Source organism: Parasteatoda tepidariorum, chromosome 11 (assembly GCF_982258835.1).
Source record: "Parasteatoda tepidariorum strain Cologne lab strain chromosome 11, Ptep-v5.0, whole genome shotgun sequence".
In the NCBI taxonomy this organism is placed as follows: Eukaryota; Metazoa; Arthropoda; class Arachnida; order Araneae; family Theridiidae; genus Parasteatoda; species Parasteatoda tepidariorum.
Window position 1 is genome coordinate 7,446,137 of NC_141765.1, and position 20,149 is coordinate 7,466,285.

Below are 20,149 nucleotides of genomic sequence, written 5' to 3' on the forward strand. Positions count from 1 at the left end.
GTATTAAGGTAAATCAGTTTTTAAAATTTGACTGATCTAGCTATTTTCCTTATTTTTTAATCTGAACCGCAAGGTTGGTTAATTTGCAAGTTACCTTTTGTTTACATTTATATCTTTCTTTTTGGACAAATTGTTTTCAAAAATTCCAGTTCTGATATTCCTCTAAAGTAATTTTTGTGTGGAGATCTTAATTGGTAATTTAATTTCTCACAATTGTATTAGGAAATTCAAATCTTTTCATTTCTATTTTAAACGTATTTTTAAGTGTATTTGGTTACTATTACTTTTCAATTTGTGTTTGGTCACTTTATCTTTATGTTGGATTCACTCTCAGCAATAAGAAACTTTGCTTGTTAATGGAAATTACTGTGCTAGAACTGAGCTATGAACTATTTACCAACGTCGGAATCAATTAATTGGTAATAATTGGTCTATCAAATAGGTCGTGAGATTCTTTCAAAAAGCAAAGGGAAAAATGTCTTCCTTTTAATTTAATGCATGCTTGAGCCAAAAATTGATTTAAGGACAGGATGTGAATTTAAAAGCGTGAGAAAGCATTTCGATTAGATAAATAAAATAAATGAAAAGGATATTCAGAAAAGAACTAACATAAAAAGATTAATTGAAGCTTTTTATGTTACATCCCCTATCGCCGAAAAATTTTAACTGCTATCCAAAAATTTTAGAAATTATTTTCTATTTGCAAAACTTTCCCTATGATAGAAGTACAGTCGAAATGAAATGAATAAAATTTGTAATTTTAACAATATATAAAAGTAAAATAAATTTTCATTTGTACTCATGGTAAAGATTTTGGCTCAATTAAAAATCTGTAGTAGCGTTATCAGCAAATTTAAGTTTTTAATTTTCAACAGTTTTTTTTTTTTTTTTTTTGACTTAACAGTTTTTTCAGAATAAGAAGTATTCTTCATAATAACACAATTTAAGTTAACTCTTCTATCATGCTAAAAAAATTATAAAAATTTTTAAAAATGTGTAAGTTAAAATGTAAGTAATCCATAATACAAAAAACTGTTTTACAGGAAAAATTTCAATCTGGAATTAGACTTAAGTATTGTTTACCTTGTTTGGAAACAAAATAAAATAAAAAATGACATCGTGGTTGTTATTGTGAAGTCCAAGATTTCAGTTTCGTCTTTAATTCACTTTATTTATTATTTACCTTTCATAATTATCAGTTTAATAGCAAAATATCCGGGAATTTTTTTTTTCTTTTTCTTATTTCCAAAATTTGCTTTCTGTAACATTTTTTCTTTTCTTTTCACTCTTTTATTTTGATTTTCTTTCTACTTTCTATATTTTGTTTATACTTTTATTTTCTGTCTTGGTATTTTTATTGCAATCATTAATCCGGATTTCAGGAAAAATGTGTAGGGACAAATTGCTTTTTCAGTCAGAAAAGGTGATCAGTCTTCTCAGATTTTGCAATGCAACCTGTTTAACGCAATCACTAATTGAAATCCAAAACAAGCTTTCAAATTTAATATGGTATTAAGGTAAAACAGTTTTTTAAAATTTGACTGATCCAGCTATTTTCCTTATTTTTAAATCTGAAGCTCAAGTTTGATTAATTTGCAAGTTACCATTTGTTTGTTTACATTTATATCTTTCTTTTTGGGCAAATTGTTTTCAAAAATTCCAGTTCGGATATTTCTCTAAAGTATTTTTTGTGTAGAGATCTTAATTGGTAATTTAATTTCTCACAATTGTGTTAGGAAATTCAAATATTTTCATTTCTATTTTAAACGTGTTTTTAAGTGTATTTGGTTACTATTACTTTTCAATTTGTGTTTGGTCACTTTATCTTTATGTTGGGATTCACTCTCAGCAATAAGAAACTTTGCTTGTTAATGGAAATTACTGAGCTAGAACTGAGCTATGAACTATTTACCATCGTTGGATTCAAGAATTAATGTTGATATTCAATTCAAATTCTAAAAACAAGTATTTTATTCATTTTCTAAATTATTTGTTTTGTTTAAACATTTCTTTATTTAATTTATAATTTCTTCCACACCGCAATTGCATTCATATATTGAAGCATTTATTTTTTATTGAAGATGCTGGATGAATTATGAATTGCTGTAAGTTACAGAAGAATTTCATTCAACTGTCCATATGAATGAGATATTCCATGTTTTTCATGTACCCTCTTCAGATTGATTTAATTTCAAAATTTCAGATTATTATTTTAATGAGATATTACGTATCTTTGATGTACAGTACCCCCTCCCCGACCGTTCAATCCTGCCGGCTTATAACGTCGTTGCCGAGTGGAAGGATTAAAACAGGTCTTAGGCAGAGAAGGAGGGTACAAAATTTATTTATTAATTATTAGACAGAGAAGTCATGGAAGTGCACACGAAAAGTTGTGTTTCTTCATTATATGTTGGGGAAAATCTTGCAAAGTAAATTCGAGAAATGTTTCAATTTAGGGAAAGATTGAAATCTTAGTAATTGTAATTGGTTTTAAAAAGATTAATTGAATATATATATATATATATATATATATATATATATATATATATATATATATATATATATATATATATATATATATATATATATATATATATATATATATATATATATATATATATATATATATATAAGAAATATAAAGGAAAAGAAAAAGAAATGTAAAAAAAAATATTTTAAGAAATATTCAAAAATGTAAAAAAACGAGAAACAAAATAATGAGGAAAAAATAAAATCTCGCCATATGCTCACATGATTATATCCGAAACACGTGCTTTCTTACATTGCAGTAATATAGCCAAAGCAAAATATATGAATACTATGGTGTGAGTAACACTTAAAACTGAAACGAAAATAGAACTTATTAAACAGAAAGTGAAAAATAAAACAAAAAATGCAAAATAAAGCAATCATGCAAAAATTAGAAAATAAGAAAATCAAGGAAATTCAGAATAAAACTTTAAAATGTAATATATAAAGCGAGTAGTGAAATTAATTGCACTTACACTTACGGGATTTTTCAAAATTTATTCAAAATGTTTTCAATCGCCCGTTTCCCAGATTACTAAATATGGAAATCGAGGCGTGAATGGAGGATGATGAACAGCGTGTTAAGAAAACATTTTAAGTCATTTTTGAAAAAATGCTGGTAAGTTTAAGTGCATTTTGAATTCGCTATTCGCTTCATTTATTACATTTTTAGTTTTATTCCATATTTCCTTGAATTTTCATTTTGTATTTTTCGTTTTATTTTAAATTTTTTTTGCTTAATAAGTTTTATTATCCTTTCAGTGTTGGTGTTCCTAACAACATTGTAATAATATATTTTGCTTTGGCTACTTTAATACAATATTAGAAAGCACTTTTTTTTTAATATTATCGTGTGAGCAGAGATTAGGTGATTAAATTTTTTCCTAATTTTGTTTTCCGTTTTCGATTTTTAATTTTTAATCCTTTTTCCTAATAAATATTCCTTTTTAAGAAATCTTTACATATTTTTCGATGTTTTCTCTATATTTTTGACTTATTTTATGAGTTCTATATATTTGCATTTTAAGCTCAGTAGATAGCTCTTTTTTTCCTTAATTTTCTTTTATTAATTTAAGAAAATGATCGAAATAAGAAATAATTCTATAGGTTTAAAAATAATTATCGAAATAATTTTTGGGGTGTTTTTTTTCCTCTTTAAAAAATAAAACGTGGTTTTCAACAAAAATAATTTATGATTTTTATTGTTTCGCGGAAAAGAAATTTCTTGACCTCAGTTCTTTTTTCTTGTCTTATTCGTCAGGGTCATATTTCTCAAATTTTAAAATGGCCCCTTAACCGTATTTTCTGTCCAAAAATTCTTAAAAATATTATTTCCATCATTTTTCATTAAGAACTTTTCCACAAAAATTTTCATTAAAATCAGTGACATGAACGCTTTATTTTTTTTATTTTGGTTTTATTTTATTTCACTTGTAATGAGCCATATATGATTATAAACGATCGTTTTCGTCCTTTATTAGCATGTTTTCTTTTGTAAGAATAGATACGTGCTTACTCTTTTATAAAAAAAAGGAATAACTTCTGTATATTAAACTTAAATCAATTATTTTTGTCTATTTAATTCTTGTTCAGAATGAGCACACCACTTCTTTTGTCATTTGTTTAAGTAGTAGAGAAAAAGGGTATACTGGAGCCCACTTCTCTGTTTTCTTTAATAAAATTGTAAAATTTTACTATATAATACAACTGTGAAATATGATTTTACTATTTTGCTCCTGAAGCAAATATGTCCGCATTTTTATCCTTTAATAAATATTTTACCGTTATCATTGAATTAAATTATAAGTCGTTCACCTTATAATGATTTCATAACTAAATTGTTTTGTAAAATTTACAACTGCAACCGTTGTTGTTGTTTTTTTTAAGGATGCTTTTATTAATTAACAAATTAGGTGGGAAAGTAGATCAAATAAATAATTTGTTAAATTCTTTTTGCTCAAGGATAACTCCATCAAATGTGTTAGTACTTCTACTAGTTCTCTTCTGATAAATATAACCTCTGAAACGAAATATTCGAGCGATTTAACGTTGTGTCCCTGAGGCATAACGATTAAGGCAGGCCGTTTTTTTACTGTTTTTTTGAAGCATAAACGTTTTTTCAGGGCTGACGGTCTGGATGAATAATTTAGAAACCATACAAGTAGCATCATGAAAAATAATAGAATCTAATTCATGGACCTAAAATTAATTTAAAAAAAATTTTTTGATATCAAACAAATTTTTATTAAACTTTTGGTGGCCTTTTTTATTCAACATTTTCTTTGGTTTGACTTTGCTATCTCACTACTATGTCACGCTACTAGATAGGAATCGTGAATACTATTATCTACCACATAAAATCGAGCACCCTAAATTTAGTGTTTGACGCACTTCTATCAAATTTTTAAAACATCTTTCATGACCTTTAAGGAACACCATCAAAGTTTCAAAATTATCACATAAATAGTAAAACAAATGTTACATTCTGAAGATAAGTCGTAATTTTATCAAACTTCTTCATAAAAAAGGAGAATATGGGATGAAAATCATCTCTTTTCTGTTAAATTTACTTTTCAGCGTCTGCTATATGCATGACTAACGTTTGTTCAGAAATGTCTTAATCAGGCAAATATAATTTGATGTGCAAAAATACATTTATTTTTTTGTCATAAATACATTTTAGAAAATTAAGGATCAAATTACGGTAGAAAGTACCGGCACTCAGGTTCCCGGTACTTTTTAAGTAAAATTCATGTTTACCGCAACACAAAAATCCGATATCTCATTATTTTTACAGTACTAATTGCCATAAACGACTGCATCACTCTAATGAAATGAATATTACTGTCAAAATTACTGTATAATATTTTACGATTAAAATTAATTATACGGCAAAATGGATTTTACGGAGGATGCACCCAAAGTGGTGGTACTTTATACCGTAATTTGATCCGGAATTATCACAGTTTAGAAATTTATGGAAAATATTTTTTATCTGATTACAGTTTCCGTAAAAAGATTAAATTTATCCATTTAAATCAACACCATAATCCGATCCGAAATTTTTAACAGTGTACTTCCTTCTCAGGAGTACATTGGAATTTTTAATTTTGTAACTACTCCCGGTTATTAATATTTTTTATATTATGTAATCTATAAAACCTGTATTATTTTTGATTGATAAAAAAATATAAATTTTAGGAACATCCTCTTTGCTTGCCAGATTTATTTTAAAAAGACGAAGAGGGTATTTTATTTTGCAAATCTACGCCCCTTGTGCTATGATAGTAGGTGCATCATGGGTTTCTTTCTGGATCAACAAAAGTGACGCTCCAGGAAGAGTGGCTGTTGGTAAGATACTATGATTATTAATTTATTGCTGAATTAATTCTTAAGAGATACTATGATGTACACCGAAAAGCCATTACATTATGACCACCCTGCTAATAACATTTAGGACCGCCTTTAGTCCTCAAAACTGCTAGCAACCGCAGTGGCATTGATTCCACAAGGTGTGCTGATAGGTAGTCTGAGGTATATGGTACCAAGCGCTCACCAACTGGTCCTGCAATTCCCTCACATTGCGAAGGGGTAGCGTGGCAGCACGAATTTGAATTTCCAAGTAGGACCACAAATGCTCTATTGGATTAAGGTCAGGTGAATTTGGGGGCTAAGGCATGACTTGAAAGTCACTGGAATGTTCATCGATGATTCGACCCTTATGACATGGTGCATTATCCTGTTGGTAAGCGCCATCCCCCGCAGGAAAAACTGTTGCCATGAATGGGTGAACCTGGTCTGAAACTATGTTCAAGTAGCTTACAGAGGTCAGGGATTGTTCTATGAGGATTATGGGTCCTAATGTGCCCTGTTCCTGGGCGAGAAACCATGAAAACATGGGAGAGTCCATTGTTATAGATGGAGGATGGTCATAATGTAATGGCTCTTCACTGTATAATTTATTGGTAAATTAATTCTTAATTATTTCTTAAGAGCCATTACTTTGAAAATTATGCAAAAAAAAATGAAATGTTCTTCGTTATATGTTTAGATTATGTCGATTTTTAATGTTAAAAAAATAGACTATGAAAAATGAAGTTTGTTTGAGATGCAAGTTTGAGATTCCTAAAAAAATTGTATCCTCTGAAGAAAATATCAAAGTTCAAGTTCGATTAAGGCATTTTTTTAAAAAGTTAAAATATGAGTATCTTTGAAGCAGTTGATCCAACAACAACATAAAAGCAACAATACCTCAAAGTTTCGTTTCACTTTATTAGTAGTAAATTGTATTCTATTTATGAACGCTTTCTCATTTCCAAGAGGTATAGTTGCTTTTTACTGTTATGTCCTATCGGAATAAGTGAAAAATTGCGTTTCACTAACTTTGTTGAGCATTTTTTGAAGTCGTTTGCTCTTAAAATCGTTGTTAAACTGCAACACTGATATAGTTTTATAGCGAACGCTTAAGTTCACTATAAGGATAATCTCTGTGACCTAAATAGGTTATTGATGCTATCAGATACACTATCCTATATTAATGGAAGGATGGAAGGGACACTTTCAGTTTTGACATTTTTTTCTCAATAAATACTTTAATCATTATTTTGTAACTTTAGAGATGTTTCTTTCATGTGATTTTTCATACTTAAGTTATAAAGTTTTCAGAGATTTGGAAAGCGAACAATAAATTACGAAAGGAAGCAAGTATTTTTGATCACCCTATGCCTGAAAATCAAGCAAAATCTTGTATGGATCACTTTAGTAGTTATTTTTAGTAACTACATAAAGTTTCGTAAACATAGATTAAATATTTATGGAAATATGGGCATTTTTATAAAAAAAAAATTCTTTTTCGCCTTGCGTATTTTTTGCTATAACTTCATAAATATTCAATAGAATTAAACAAGATTTCAGCTATTATTTATTAATTTGCGAAATTGTTGATTTAAAATTACAAAACAGTTGATATGAAATTTTAAAAAATTATATATATATGATTATTTAAGCTAGTATGAGGATTTAAGCTGCAAGATATTTAAGCTAGTATTTAAGCTAGTTTTCTTATACTGCGCATGCGAAGGAAAAAATTAAAGCAGTTTTTTTTAATGTTCTAGGGAATCGTATTAAGCAACTAATGATAAAAGCTTTATTTAAATGTATTAAAAATTTAAAAAGTTTCAAATAAATTTTTAAGTAGTTTTTTGCACTTTTTGAAGAAGCTCAAAACAAAAATTATCCGCAATTCATCTTGTACAATTAAACAAGATTTATTAAAAATGAGCCGACCGGCCTGTGTAGGGGTCAGGGAACTGGCCTTGCATCAGAAGGGTTCGGGGTTTAAATCCCGAGCAAGGCATGGATCTGTATTATCCGTTCTTACGGTGGGAGCAACGTTGGCCCACCTAATATGGTGCCCCTGAAAAAGTGACCAACAAATCAACCCTTCAGATGCCTGTATGACATAGGTCATTCCCCAGGCGGGCATTGGAAAAAAAATTTTGAAATGACACCATATATTTTTGGGGATCATCCCCCATAAAAGAATAATTTTCTGTTTTCTTTCCTTTTAACACTACTGTTTGGTGTCATGACGATTATTGTATGGTAGTATCATTTGTTATTATATTTTGCCTAACTATACAAAATGATATTTGTGAAAATCCCCTACTCGTTTCAACCTATTTTTTGAAATTTACAAAATCTACTTAGAAAATTATTTGAACCTTTTAAATTTTTTAAGATATTCATATCAAATTGTTTTCATTAGTTGCTAAGTACGATTCACTACAAAATTATGAGGAAGAAAAATTAAAGTTTTTTCTTCGCACGCGCAGTATAAAAGAACTAACTTAAATACTCATATCGTGCGCAGATTTTAGCAATTTTTTTTTAAAGTTTAAATCAAGAATATTGTAATTAATCTTAAATTGCTGCAAAAATTTTGTTTGATTCTATTGGATATTTATGAACTCATAGCAGAAAAAACGAAATTCAAAAAAATTGATTTTTTTTTATAAAAATGTTCATATCTCTATAAATATCTCATACTTTCTTAAAAATGTTCTTATCTCTATAAATATCTTAAGAAACTTTATGTAATAATTAAAAAAGCTAAAGTAATCTATACAAGTTGCAGGGTAACAAAAAAGTATAAGGATCACTTTTGTGTTTATCTACCACTAAAGTTTTGAAACATTTTTACTATTAGACTTTCAATTGCAATAGTATTTCATAAAATCACAAAAATGCCTTTGAAGAAACTTGACAAAAAGCTAATTGGTCAAGTACAAGCATTTTTACAACTGCGATGGAGCCACAGGATTATGCAAATCCATTTTAAAAGGAAAGGTATTGCAATTTCACTCAGCCATATCAGTCGCATCAAGAATTCAAGACTCGGATCGATGCGAAATAATGCAAAACCAAAAGGAAGTGGTCGGTCAAGCGAATTGAAGAAATCAGATTTGCAGAAGCTTGATTAGATGACATCAAAACCGGATCCACTAACACTGGCAAGCATAGCTAAAGCTCTTAACGTGAGTCAGAAAGTTGTAAGCTATCAACTAAATCAAAAGTTGAAGAAAAAATGCCATAAAAAACCTAAATGTCATAATTTAAGTGAGAGATCGGTGCAGATTAGGAGGCATCGTTCATGGCCACTCTACTAGCTTCTCCGTAAGGACAGATGGCGAAAGTTCATTACAACTGATGAAGCTTGGATCTATCTATCTGATACCAATGCTAAATCTGAAGTTCAATATGTTAGCCGTGGGCAGAACAGGCGAGACTTGACACCATCAACCACGGTGCCTCATCCCAAAGGCGTAATGGTTTGGATGGGCATATCCGCCCATGGTGTGACCAAACCTCGGTTTGTGAAACCTGGGACCAAAATGAATTCTGAGTATTACATACAGAAGATATAAAGCCCTTTCTTAAGGATGATTACTGCAGATTGTACCCTAATGGTGATGCTGTGTTCCACCAGGACTCTGCCCCATCGCATGCGTCTAAGGTCACCCAGAAATTCTTAACAGATCAGCAAGTACAATTCCTGGGACCAGAACAATGGATTCCAAACAGTCCTGATGCTACCCACGCGACTATTTCCTATGGGGACATCTAAAAAACAAACTGAATAAGCGAAGAATTTCTACATTGAGAGGCCTTCAAAGAGCTATTAGAGAAGAGGTGAAGAAAATCCCCCAGGAAATCATTTTGCGGGCTTTTAAATCATGGTCGAAGCATTGTAGACAAATCTATTATGCTTGAGGTCGACATATTGAGAAGCATCGCTGAATTTATGCTTTAAATTTTAGAAATAAAAGCATTCAAAAATGATCCCTATATTTTTTTGTTACCCTGTACAAGTTTTTCGCTTGATTTTCTGGTTTTCTGGCTTAGGATGTTCAGAAGTACATGTTTTCTTTCGTAATTTATTGTAGAATATTTAAAATCTCTGAAAGCTTTAAATCTATTAGTTAAGTATGAAAAAAGCATGAACTAAGTACCTCTAAAGTTACAAAAAAATCCTTTAAGTATTTCTTGAGAAATTTAAAAAAAGAAATTTAAATTTTAAAATTCTTGAAAAATTACAAAATCTCATTATTGTAGGGTAGTGTATAGCCATTGAAAGTTTTTCAAAAAATATGCAATCTACAATTTTAAATTGATACCTCAAAACAACATCATCCCTCAAAAGAAAAAAAGTGTCTCAAACGAACAAGGACTGAATTTGAACTGTTGAGAGTTAAATTTCATGACAAAACCTTCTATTATCTTTCTGTATTCCTATTTTCACAAAATGTCGAATTTTTTCTAGAGTCTATTTCGGAGCGTTTGAAAATTTAACAATATTTTCAGAAGAAAAAGATAAAACTTCGAAGATTTCTAGTCTGTACTTGAGCTAGTCTGTGTATGAGCTTGGGTACATGAGATTTACTTCAAAAAAACGTATGTCCTAGCACAGTGTGTTGAATTGTTATGAAGCCGATATCACCTTTTCGTACTTATTTTGTCCACTGCGATAATGTTTTGAATTTGCCATTCAGTATAAGAGAACTCATGTTGAACTCTTTGATTTAACAAAGATTTATCAAACTTTGTGTTAAAGAAAAAGCAGAAATAAGTTGTCATGATCCTTTTCAACAAAAAAAGTGATTACAGTGACTCTGATAGGGTTCTCATTTCATTTTATCAAATTTATTTTATTGCAATCATCGGAATCCTGAAAAAATAATCAACATTAAAAGCAGTTACTATGAGATTAGGTGTATAAAAAAGGGGAAAATTTTGATTTTTATACTGCAGATAATCACTGCTGGAACGAGGGGAAAGAAATCCCATGTGAAAAAAATGCCCATGCTTAAATGCAGGACTTCTGTTTCTATAAACTTGATTTTAAAACTGCAACAAAATGACATGCAGAGTGAAAAAAAACATAAAACTTTTGGCTACTTTTAGTGTCAAAACACGTCAGTAACAGGAAAATTTACTGACTTTGGTAAGGCATAAGATTGAAAAGAAAAATTGTTCTATGGAAATGAATGCATGTCCATAACTGGGCAGCACAATACTAATAAAACAGAAAACAAAACTTATACAGAGCTCATAATATTTCTGCACTTTTGAACACATCCAATAAAATGTCAAATCACCATTGTGAAAAAAGTATGATTAAAGCTTCCGGAATATGGTAACATTTACCGTATTTCCTGCTCTATGAGAACGCCGAAAAGTTCAGCAGTTTTCACCGAAGTGCTTTGGCATGATTTTTTTTTTGTAAAATTAACAATAAAATATGTTTTTATAATCTGTTCGGAAAAATTACTTTTCAGTTATGTATCTCTTACTAAATGTGTGGTACTAAGAACTATAATTCATAAACCGGAATTTTAAGTAAACTGCTCTCATTAAAAAAAAATTAACTAGGGATGGTAAAGCGTAAATGCGTTTATCTAAAATAATTGAAATGAGTATAATCACTCTTAAATTTAGTTTGAAATCAATTCATTTATATTATAAGATATAATTGCTGTATTCTTAATTCTAAAAGTTGTATATAGCAATTATACTAAAGAACTTTTAAACATTTCTTCTAAAATCACTTTTTAGGAAGAAAAATAAAGTACAGAAAATCTTTCAACGTTTTAATAGCTTGGAAGAATATGAATAAAATTTGATATACTATTGCATTCATTAAATTTAGGTTTCTTTCTCCTGTTAGTTTCTTAAAGTTAAAGATATCTGCTACATTGAAAGTTCCAATTCAATTTAATAGATTTTAAATTTCATTTAGAAATAGTTAACGTGGGGTATGGCTTACTCTTAGAAACTTAGTTTGAAATTTGAAAGTGGGGAAGTTTTTTGGCTCTATCAGGAGATAATAATAAACTTGCCTTTTTTCACTTTTTAACAATTTTAATTCATATATTTTGGTTCCAAATTGTCGGAAAAATATTTTGCTCTTATTAAATCCCATGTCATACTGGGATGTGATTGATATGGGTTTAAAACAATTTTGCTCATAAAATTATTTAAAAGCGAAAAGTAAACGTAATACTTTCCCACCATAATCTATCAATACTTTTAAAATAACATATTAACAATTTTGCTTAAATTTATTAAAACGTTAGAGTATTGAATAAAAAATGCGTTTAATCTACAATTCTAAATTTTTTTTAATAAATTATTTAATTAAAACTAATAACATTGCTTTGAAACAAATCTGGATAAAAATCAGATAAATACCATATGATTGCCATTAATTGTGACTGAAATTTCTAACAAAATTATCCCTATATCGTAAGATTAACAAACACGAAAAATCTCTTTAATACAGATACCAAATCGATAATAGCTAAAAAATAAAGTAAATACATATTGATAAATTATAAATTAACCAATAATACTGGCAACTGATTTTACCAATAATACTGGCAAGTTTGATAGAATGGCAGTTTCTGTCATATATTTGTCGCAGTATGGCATCAATCATTTTCGTTGTTTACACTTTCTAATATCTTCAAAAAATGTAAAAATTTTACAATCACTTACAATTTTCTTTCTATTAACATATATAACGAATAATTGTACTTAACAAAATCAATTAGTTTAAAGAAAATTCATATAAAATATAAGATGAAATGTAAAAGATATGATATGAAATCAGCAATGAAATGGCACATCTTTTGATAAACGAAGGAATTACTTTATTCCCTCGAGTTTTAGGAATTTTAATGTTCTCAAATTCTAATATTGCATCGTTGAATGGAATAAAATAACTCTCAGTTATTTCGGAGAAATGTTGATAACCTTTAACGGAATCATTCAACCATATTAACAGATTTAAGGAAATATGAGAGAGTTCATATCAAGATATTGAATTTCATAGAGCTAGTGTATAAAATATTACTTCCTGATATTAATATATATTTTTAGTTATCATGAATAAGCATTTGCAGATGTGGAAAGAAATAAGAAGTTTGAATTTTAAACTTGCTCGGGTGTTTTCAAAACTCTTGCATAAAAGACAAAAATTGATTACTTCAAGAAAAATATTTTGTTTTTGCATATGCTTGAATTAAGATATTGCTTATGATTAACTTTATCACATACTCATTAGTTTTGCTATCATGCAAATTTGAATTCTTTATGAAAATAATAAATAATTTAAATAATGATAATTTTAATAATTGATGATGATGCGATGAATTGTTTTAATGAGACTGAATACACGTATAGTTTTTGTTTAATCATTTCAAATATATTAAGTACCGAATATGGGTTTCATGAATTTTTCTGTATGAAGCAGTTGGAAATAGTAGTTGTTGTCTACTCCATTGGTTGTCACAATCACAAAAAATAGAAGAAATCTCATATGATATCAAAAATCTGAACAATGGCAGCTGTCAGCCATGGTACTGTCAGCTGTAAAAATATCTTGCAATGAATCCAAAAGAGAAACCAAATGAAATCTCAAAACATTTGCTGCAAAAGTTGGACACTCAAAAATGTATCTTGGTGTGAACTAAATAGCAAAATAGTTTTCTTGGAAATTACTTAAAGTTAATAATAAATGATGCAATATTAAGTTTCCATTAGTCATTTCAGCAGTTTCATAATCGACATTCTATCTTAACTTACTCAATACTCTTCATTAAACAAATGTAGCTGAAAATAGTATTTTGAATGTTAGAAAACTCATAAATGAAACCATTTAAATTATTCAGACTTTTGAATTGGTTTTTTCTGCTTCCATTTTTCACTGTTTCATAGTTTTTTTTATATGAAGGTTTAGAAATTTAATTGTGCTGCTTATAGGTTGGTCAAATAAGAAAAGTTATAAAATAGGTAAGAAAAAAAGGAGTTTTATGAAAACCCTTTATTACCAGACCCAATTACCAGATAAACCAGCGGAAGTCACCAATGGAAATTTTATAAGCAGTCAGCCTAACAAAATTAACACATTTTGCATCACATGTACTTATTGTTATAAAGAAATCCCTGAAAAGCACTATATGTTCAACGTGAATATTTTAGACTTATTTTCTTTACAGCTACTGTTTTCTTCTTTTTTTTGTCTCAAATATGGCAAAAAGTATAAATATAAAGGTTTTAACTAATTTTTACAAAAAAATTTATTAATGAAAGGCTATGATTTTGAAATATAACTCATACCTAAGAAATTTTAAAGTTCATGTTTATTACTGAGATCGCTATTGTTACTGGAAAAATTAAAAACTCATAATCACAATTACTATTCTTCTTAAACATTGAAAACCGAACATGCAATTTTTTAAATCACTATAAACATTTAAAGTCAGCATTCAATCACATAAAAAAAAAAATTTTTATGGATATTCTGTCTGTCTGATATTAAATCGGAGCTACGTATTAATATTAGTTGTACTTTTTTGTTTCAAGTTCTTATTTTTTTTCATTATATTTTCGTTGCACCTGGCAATTTAAAAAATTATTTCCTTTTTAGGCGCAACTACGGTGCTGACTTTAGTAACTATGGGATTTGGTGGCAGGTCATCACTCCCTAGAGTTGCATATGCCACTGCAATAGATTGGTTTGTCATTTTATGTTTTTCCTTTGTTTTTGCTGCAATGGTTGAATATGCTTGCGTTAACGTCGTTGATAGAAATGATCTCATTAAACTACAAAGAGCTCTGAAGCTTCAACAAGACAAGGAAAGTGTAAGATTTCTTAATTTTATTTATTTATTCATTTTGTAATTTTAAATATAATACTAGATTATGTAAAGCATTTAGTTGAATTTTCAGGTTTATAAGTTATATGTATTGTTCCTTTTACTGTATTAATATAGAGCTAATTTTCAAATCATTTAAATCAATGTTTCTAGACTAAACCATATTGAATAATATAAATACGGTATTACGCTTCAATATTAATTTTCAAGTATAAAATAGATTGGAATATTGGTTCTTTTACTCTTTTATTTGAAATATAGCATCTATATGTAATATTTCCATGACATTTGCTTTCTATTACTACCACTTTATACATTTGTTCTGAAATTATGTAAAAAAACAGATAAAATAGCAAATTTTCTTAATTGAAATATTATTTATCATAATAAAACGCCCTGAACAAAATTATGCAATTTTTTAACGAAATTCTGTGCTAAAAGTTTCACTAATTTCACTAGTTTAGCTAGATCACTAAAATTTGAATCGGAACTCTGTGTTAAATAAGATTCAAATTTCAATCATCATTTTATCAGTAAAAACACAATTTGTCGATATATTATCTCCAATCGGAATTTGTCACCAATCAAAATTCTGATGACTTTTGGATTATCTAATAAGCTGAAATTGAAACTGCTCCTCCATGTCTGACGAAATGTGACTTTCGATCATTTCTTGACAGCTACGCACAAGATTCATCGTCTAATTGTCGTCCAGTAAAAGTTTATTGATCATAAAAACTAAAACATGTTTTTGAATTCAAATATTTAGAAAGAATTTATTGCCAAATCGTCAATGGAAATCCTAACAGCTTTTTGACTAGTTAGACTGTTCAATGTTCATCTGGAGCTCAGTGCAGCATTGGTGGCTATTTAAGTGAAATGAAAAAAAAATTTAAAAACTGCATGAAAATGTTCTCGCTAAATGGAATTTATCGTCATTAAAAATTTCGATATTTTTCAAAGAAGCTAGTTTGCACATATCTGAATTGGAACTATCTGCTTGATTTCAATGCAGGTTCCAATTGCTTAAATGGTGGGAGCAAACTTTTATGTCATGTAATCTCCACTTGAAGTTCCAATGATTTCCCTTAAAAATTAGACAGGCAACAAGAAAGAAGAAAATGGAAAATAAAAAATTTAAAAAATAAAAAGAGAAAATAATTTGTTTTTCCCAAACAAAAAACATTAAAAAATGAAGAGTGCATTAGTGAATGATTGAAATTTTGTCAAAAACAGAAGTGCAGTTACAATTTGAGCCATCCCTTTAATTAATTGTACAGTTTGTTGGAGTTTCAATTGAAGTTTAATTTTAACTGGTGATAATCTGACTATAAATTCTGCTCGTATTTGGGTTTAGAAAACTATTTAAATTTAATATGTTATCCAACACAGTGCATCCGTTAACATTTTAATGCTCTAGTTTATCCCAAATTCAGCATAATTTTGACTGACGATGAATTCCATTAGGAAAGATCATAGTCATAAATTCTGATTTCTGTTATCAGGAAAATGAGAACTAATACTTTCAAAGTTGCAGTGAAAATTTAAAGAACTCTGGATTTTAATAAGAATAGAAGGCAATATAAAATGGTGATGGAATTTGCATGTATCGGTCAGAAAACGAATGCAACTTGGTTCGTCATTGGACAACTTTTAGCATTTTAGCTAGAAGGAAAGAAGTCGAAATTTTGGTAACAAAATTTCACCATAATAGCCACAAAAGAATTGTATCCCCACACAAAAAACCTATTTTTATTTTCTCATTCGCAGCTAAGAAATGTTAACAGCTTCCAGTTAATACTATATTTTTTAACAGGCTGTTAAAATACGTAATTATATTTATCCAATTTTTATATAGTTATCTAATTTATTTATCTAATTTATTTATCTAATTTATTAGATAAATATATTTTTATATTTATCTAATATTTAATTCAATTTTTAGATCCAACTTTTATTAGTTTATTAAGCATATAAATATTGAATCCCCTCCTCTATGCTTACTTATTACGTAATACGTATTATACTTACATATAACTAGGGGAGATTACTTTTTGTTATTTGAATGAAGTTTTCTCATAAATTTAATTATTTATAAAAAGTGCAATTCTTTCCAGTACACAGAAATTTGTATCTTACCTAATTATTTTTCTTCAATTTTCTATCGTCGTGGAAACTGAATAAAATACAATGATGGAAAAAAAAACTCTCAACACTAAAAAAAGTTACTGTAGAGTAATGAAATTTCGGCAATGCGCTTGTCTGAGAAACATATTTAATTGATTAAAGATTCTAGAACACAGGTTAATGCAAATAAGAGAAAAAACATTTCAAGTGTGGAATACTGGTACATAAATAAGAGATGCAACCCCCAGAATTTTAAATACACGCATGTAAACAGGCATGCATTGTGCCATACAGATGCCGTATTTCATTTTGCGTGATGTGATTGAGATCCATGCTTGTTGCATTTGGTCAGTCAATACAGAGATAATAAATGTTAGTTGTGAATGACTTGGATTTTTTTATGCAGATGCAGTACGGTGTGCCACAGCCATACTCCGTACATGGAGGTATACCGTCTGAGTAGTGCCACGTTGCCTCCAAGATCCCGGTCTTCTTGAAGCAGTACATTTCCTTGACCACTGCTGCCAACAATCATACATAGTGGCCGGGATAGTCTGGTTGGTAAGGAGTTGAACTCGCGTTCGTGAGAACAGGAGTTCGAATCCTGCCTGCCGAAGAATTTCCTTTCAGTAAAAGTTGACTGGTGCACGTTAAATCTATCAGGGTCAAAAAGTCCTCCAAGTTACCATTACAAATCCATAACTCTTGGGGTACTGGTCCAGGAGTTCTCTTGTTTTCTGGTTAGGTTCAAAATTACAAGGCAACGGAGTTGTACATTGGTAGTCGTTAACTCAAATTTCGGTCGGCTGTTCAACGATGGTTTTAAAATCATACACAGTGGAGTCGTGGTGGCTCATGGAATCGAAAGTTCAACTTCCAATTGTCGATACGAATTCCGAAATTTCGCATCCAGCTGATGTTAAAATATCCTCAGTAGTACACGGATCATGGGTTAGAGTCCCCTTGCCGTCAGACTAACTATGGGAATATTTAGTGGTTTTCTTCACCATGTAACGTAAGTGCGGGTTAGTTCCATCGAAAAGTCCTCCATGAAGGCGAATTTCTCTCAATATTTGATGCAGGAGTTCCTTTGTATTCTGAATTGGGTTCAAAATTACAAGGCTACAAAGTTGAACATTGGTAGTCGTAAACCCAAAATTGGGTCAGCTGTTCAACAAAGATTAAAAATTTATTAAATTATGCATAGTAGATACATCTACTTGTGTCTACTACTAAATACTACAGTCTGTCTGCAATACCGAGAAAATAAAATCCGCCTTCTCGTAGCCCCATTACACGACCACGTTCAAAGTCAGTGAGCTGTTGATAATGGCTTACTCGTCTTCTTAAAGGCATTCTTGACTAACAGCAAATTACTATATCAAAATTTAGCGAAAAATAACGCTTGCGAAATGTAGAACTAATATTTAAAGCAACCCTCATTCACATGTTCAAAGTGGCGCTATTATCGCCAATCTGATGAGCCAAGCATGAAATTTAAGAAGACATAATATTTTAGTTGTGTAAATAGATCTACGAAATTTAACTTACCTAGCACAACTCCTTTTTGGTGTTGAAATTTTTTTCAGTCAGCGTATTAATATTTTTCTGAACTTTCAGATTCCAGAAACGCACAAAGAAAATGGAGATGAACTAACAGTTGCAGGAATTTCTTGTGATAATGAAAAAAAATCAGAAACGTTTTTTAAAAGATTCCGTCCATTTCGCTGGAAAAAGAAAAAACGATACAGAGAAATCAACACTAACATTCAAACAAGCTGGACTCGAGATAGAGGAAGCCGTATTGATGGATATGCTCGAATATTGTTTCCTTGTGCTTTTGCTCTCTTTAATATTCTCTATTGGACGTTGTATTTGTATACTATTGATGATGAGATACCGGATGACATAGATATATTGTAGTTGATTTCCAGTTTTAAGTGGCTAAATGTAACAAAGTCGAGTTCTTCGACAGATTTTAAGATTTGTTTACAAAACAACCGGCATATTTAGTACGAAAATTTTACTTGGTATTGATTTTAGCTTTCATCCATTTAAAAAAAATAGACTGAACGTTTCTAACAGGTTTATTTATTTATATGCACAATTCTTTACAGTAACGTCCAACGAGAGATTAAAAAATATATAAATTAAATTACTTAAATATGAAGATTATAATTATTGTGGTCAATGCATTTCTAAAAGTTTTTAAATTGAGGTAACGTCATAGACAATTTAAAATACATAATCGATGTAGTATTTATTGTTATTCAGTCATTCAACGTTTGATGGGTGACCAGATGAGGACTGACTGAGTACAAAATTAATAATCTCGAAAACAAAGATTCGCATTAAAAAGTATGCCTATCTTAAAAACTGTGAAAATGTTATGCCAAAGTTTTTGGAATTTAGTTACAAAAGTTACCAACAGACAGCGCAGTGCACCAAATAGAGTTTTTTGAAAGTAATAGGCCGTAAAACTGTAACCAAACATTGCTATTCCAGTAAAAAAAAGAAAGAAAGAGAGAAACATTTTATTCTACAGAATATACAGCTTAAACCTATGATCCTGTACTCTATACTACACCCTCCTTTCACGTTTTAACGCTAGAATGTATCATTCTAGTCATTATTTGACGCGCCATCTCTTGGCAACCTTTGTAACTAAGTAGGAAAATTTCTTTATAACATTTTTTAGCTTTTGAAATTAAAATTTATACAGCTCTCACAATAAACATATTGATTTCATTCTACTATCACATTTTTTTGAGGTTTTGGATTTTGAAATCAGTCAATCATCAGCTGGACATTTTCTAAATTATTGAAATATTACACACATTTAAAAAAATTTAATCGACATAGCGTTTCCAGAAAGTCAATTGGTACCAAGCAAATATTTTGCAACGACTTTTATGTGATTGTTAAAAGCATTGAATAACTATGGTTCCCATAAGCAGATCAAATTAGCATCCTCATTTCTGAGGAACTTATAGCATTTTAAGTAAGAGAGCTTTATAAGAATGTAAAATATTTTTTTAATCTTTCCCAATTAACATCTCCAAAGATACTTACATAAAACATGTTTATAAATTAGTTACTTTTAGGTGGATTAGCATAGTTAAAAAGGGTTATACTATAGCTCTATGATAAGAGTTGATATTTTATTAGCATATAAAACTGAAAATGAAATTATAAATATATCTAAAATTGTATGAAATAAAATGCTTGAATTTTACCTATTTTCATCACATTTTCAATATTACTAGTTGATCTCT

The 20,149-nt window shown here is 29.4% G+C and overlaps 1 protein-coding gene across 2 annotated transcripts in view; it reads left to right on the plus strand.

The window, feature by feature from the left end:
* The window catches only part of LOC107453206 (gamma-aminobutyric acid receptor subunit alpha-2-like), an 85,975-nt gene extending 66,579 nt beyond the window's left edge, over nt 1-19,396 (plus strand). Inside the window, exons 7-9 of one of the 2 annotated variants that reach the window (XM_016069933.4) lie at nt 5,731-5,880; nt 14,519-14,733; nt 18,495-19,396. In XM_016069933.4, the coding sequence (XP_015925419.2) occupies nt 5,731-5,880; nt 14,519-14,733; nt 18,495-18,797 (668 nt within the window). In that variant the 3' untranslated portion in view covers nt 18,798-19,396. The remainder of the gene's footprint in view (nt 1-5,730; nt 5,881-14,518; nt 14,734-18,494) is intronic. The other variant, XM_071187581.2, reaches the window with a different exon arrangement.
* The last annotated feature ends 753 nt before the right edge of the window (nt 19,397-20,149 follow it).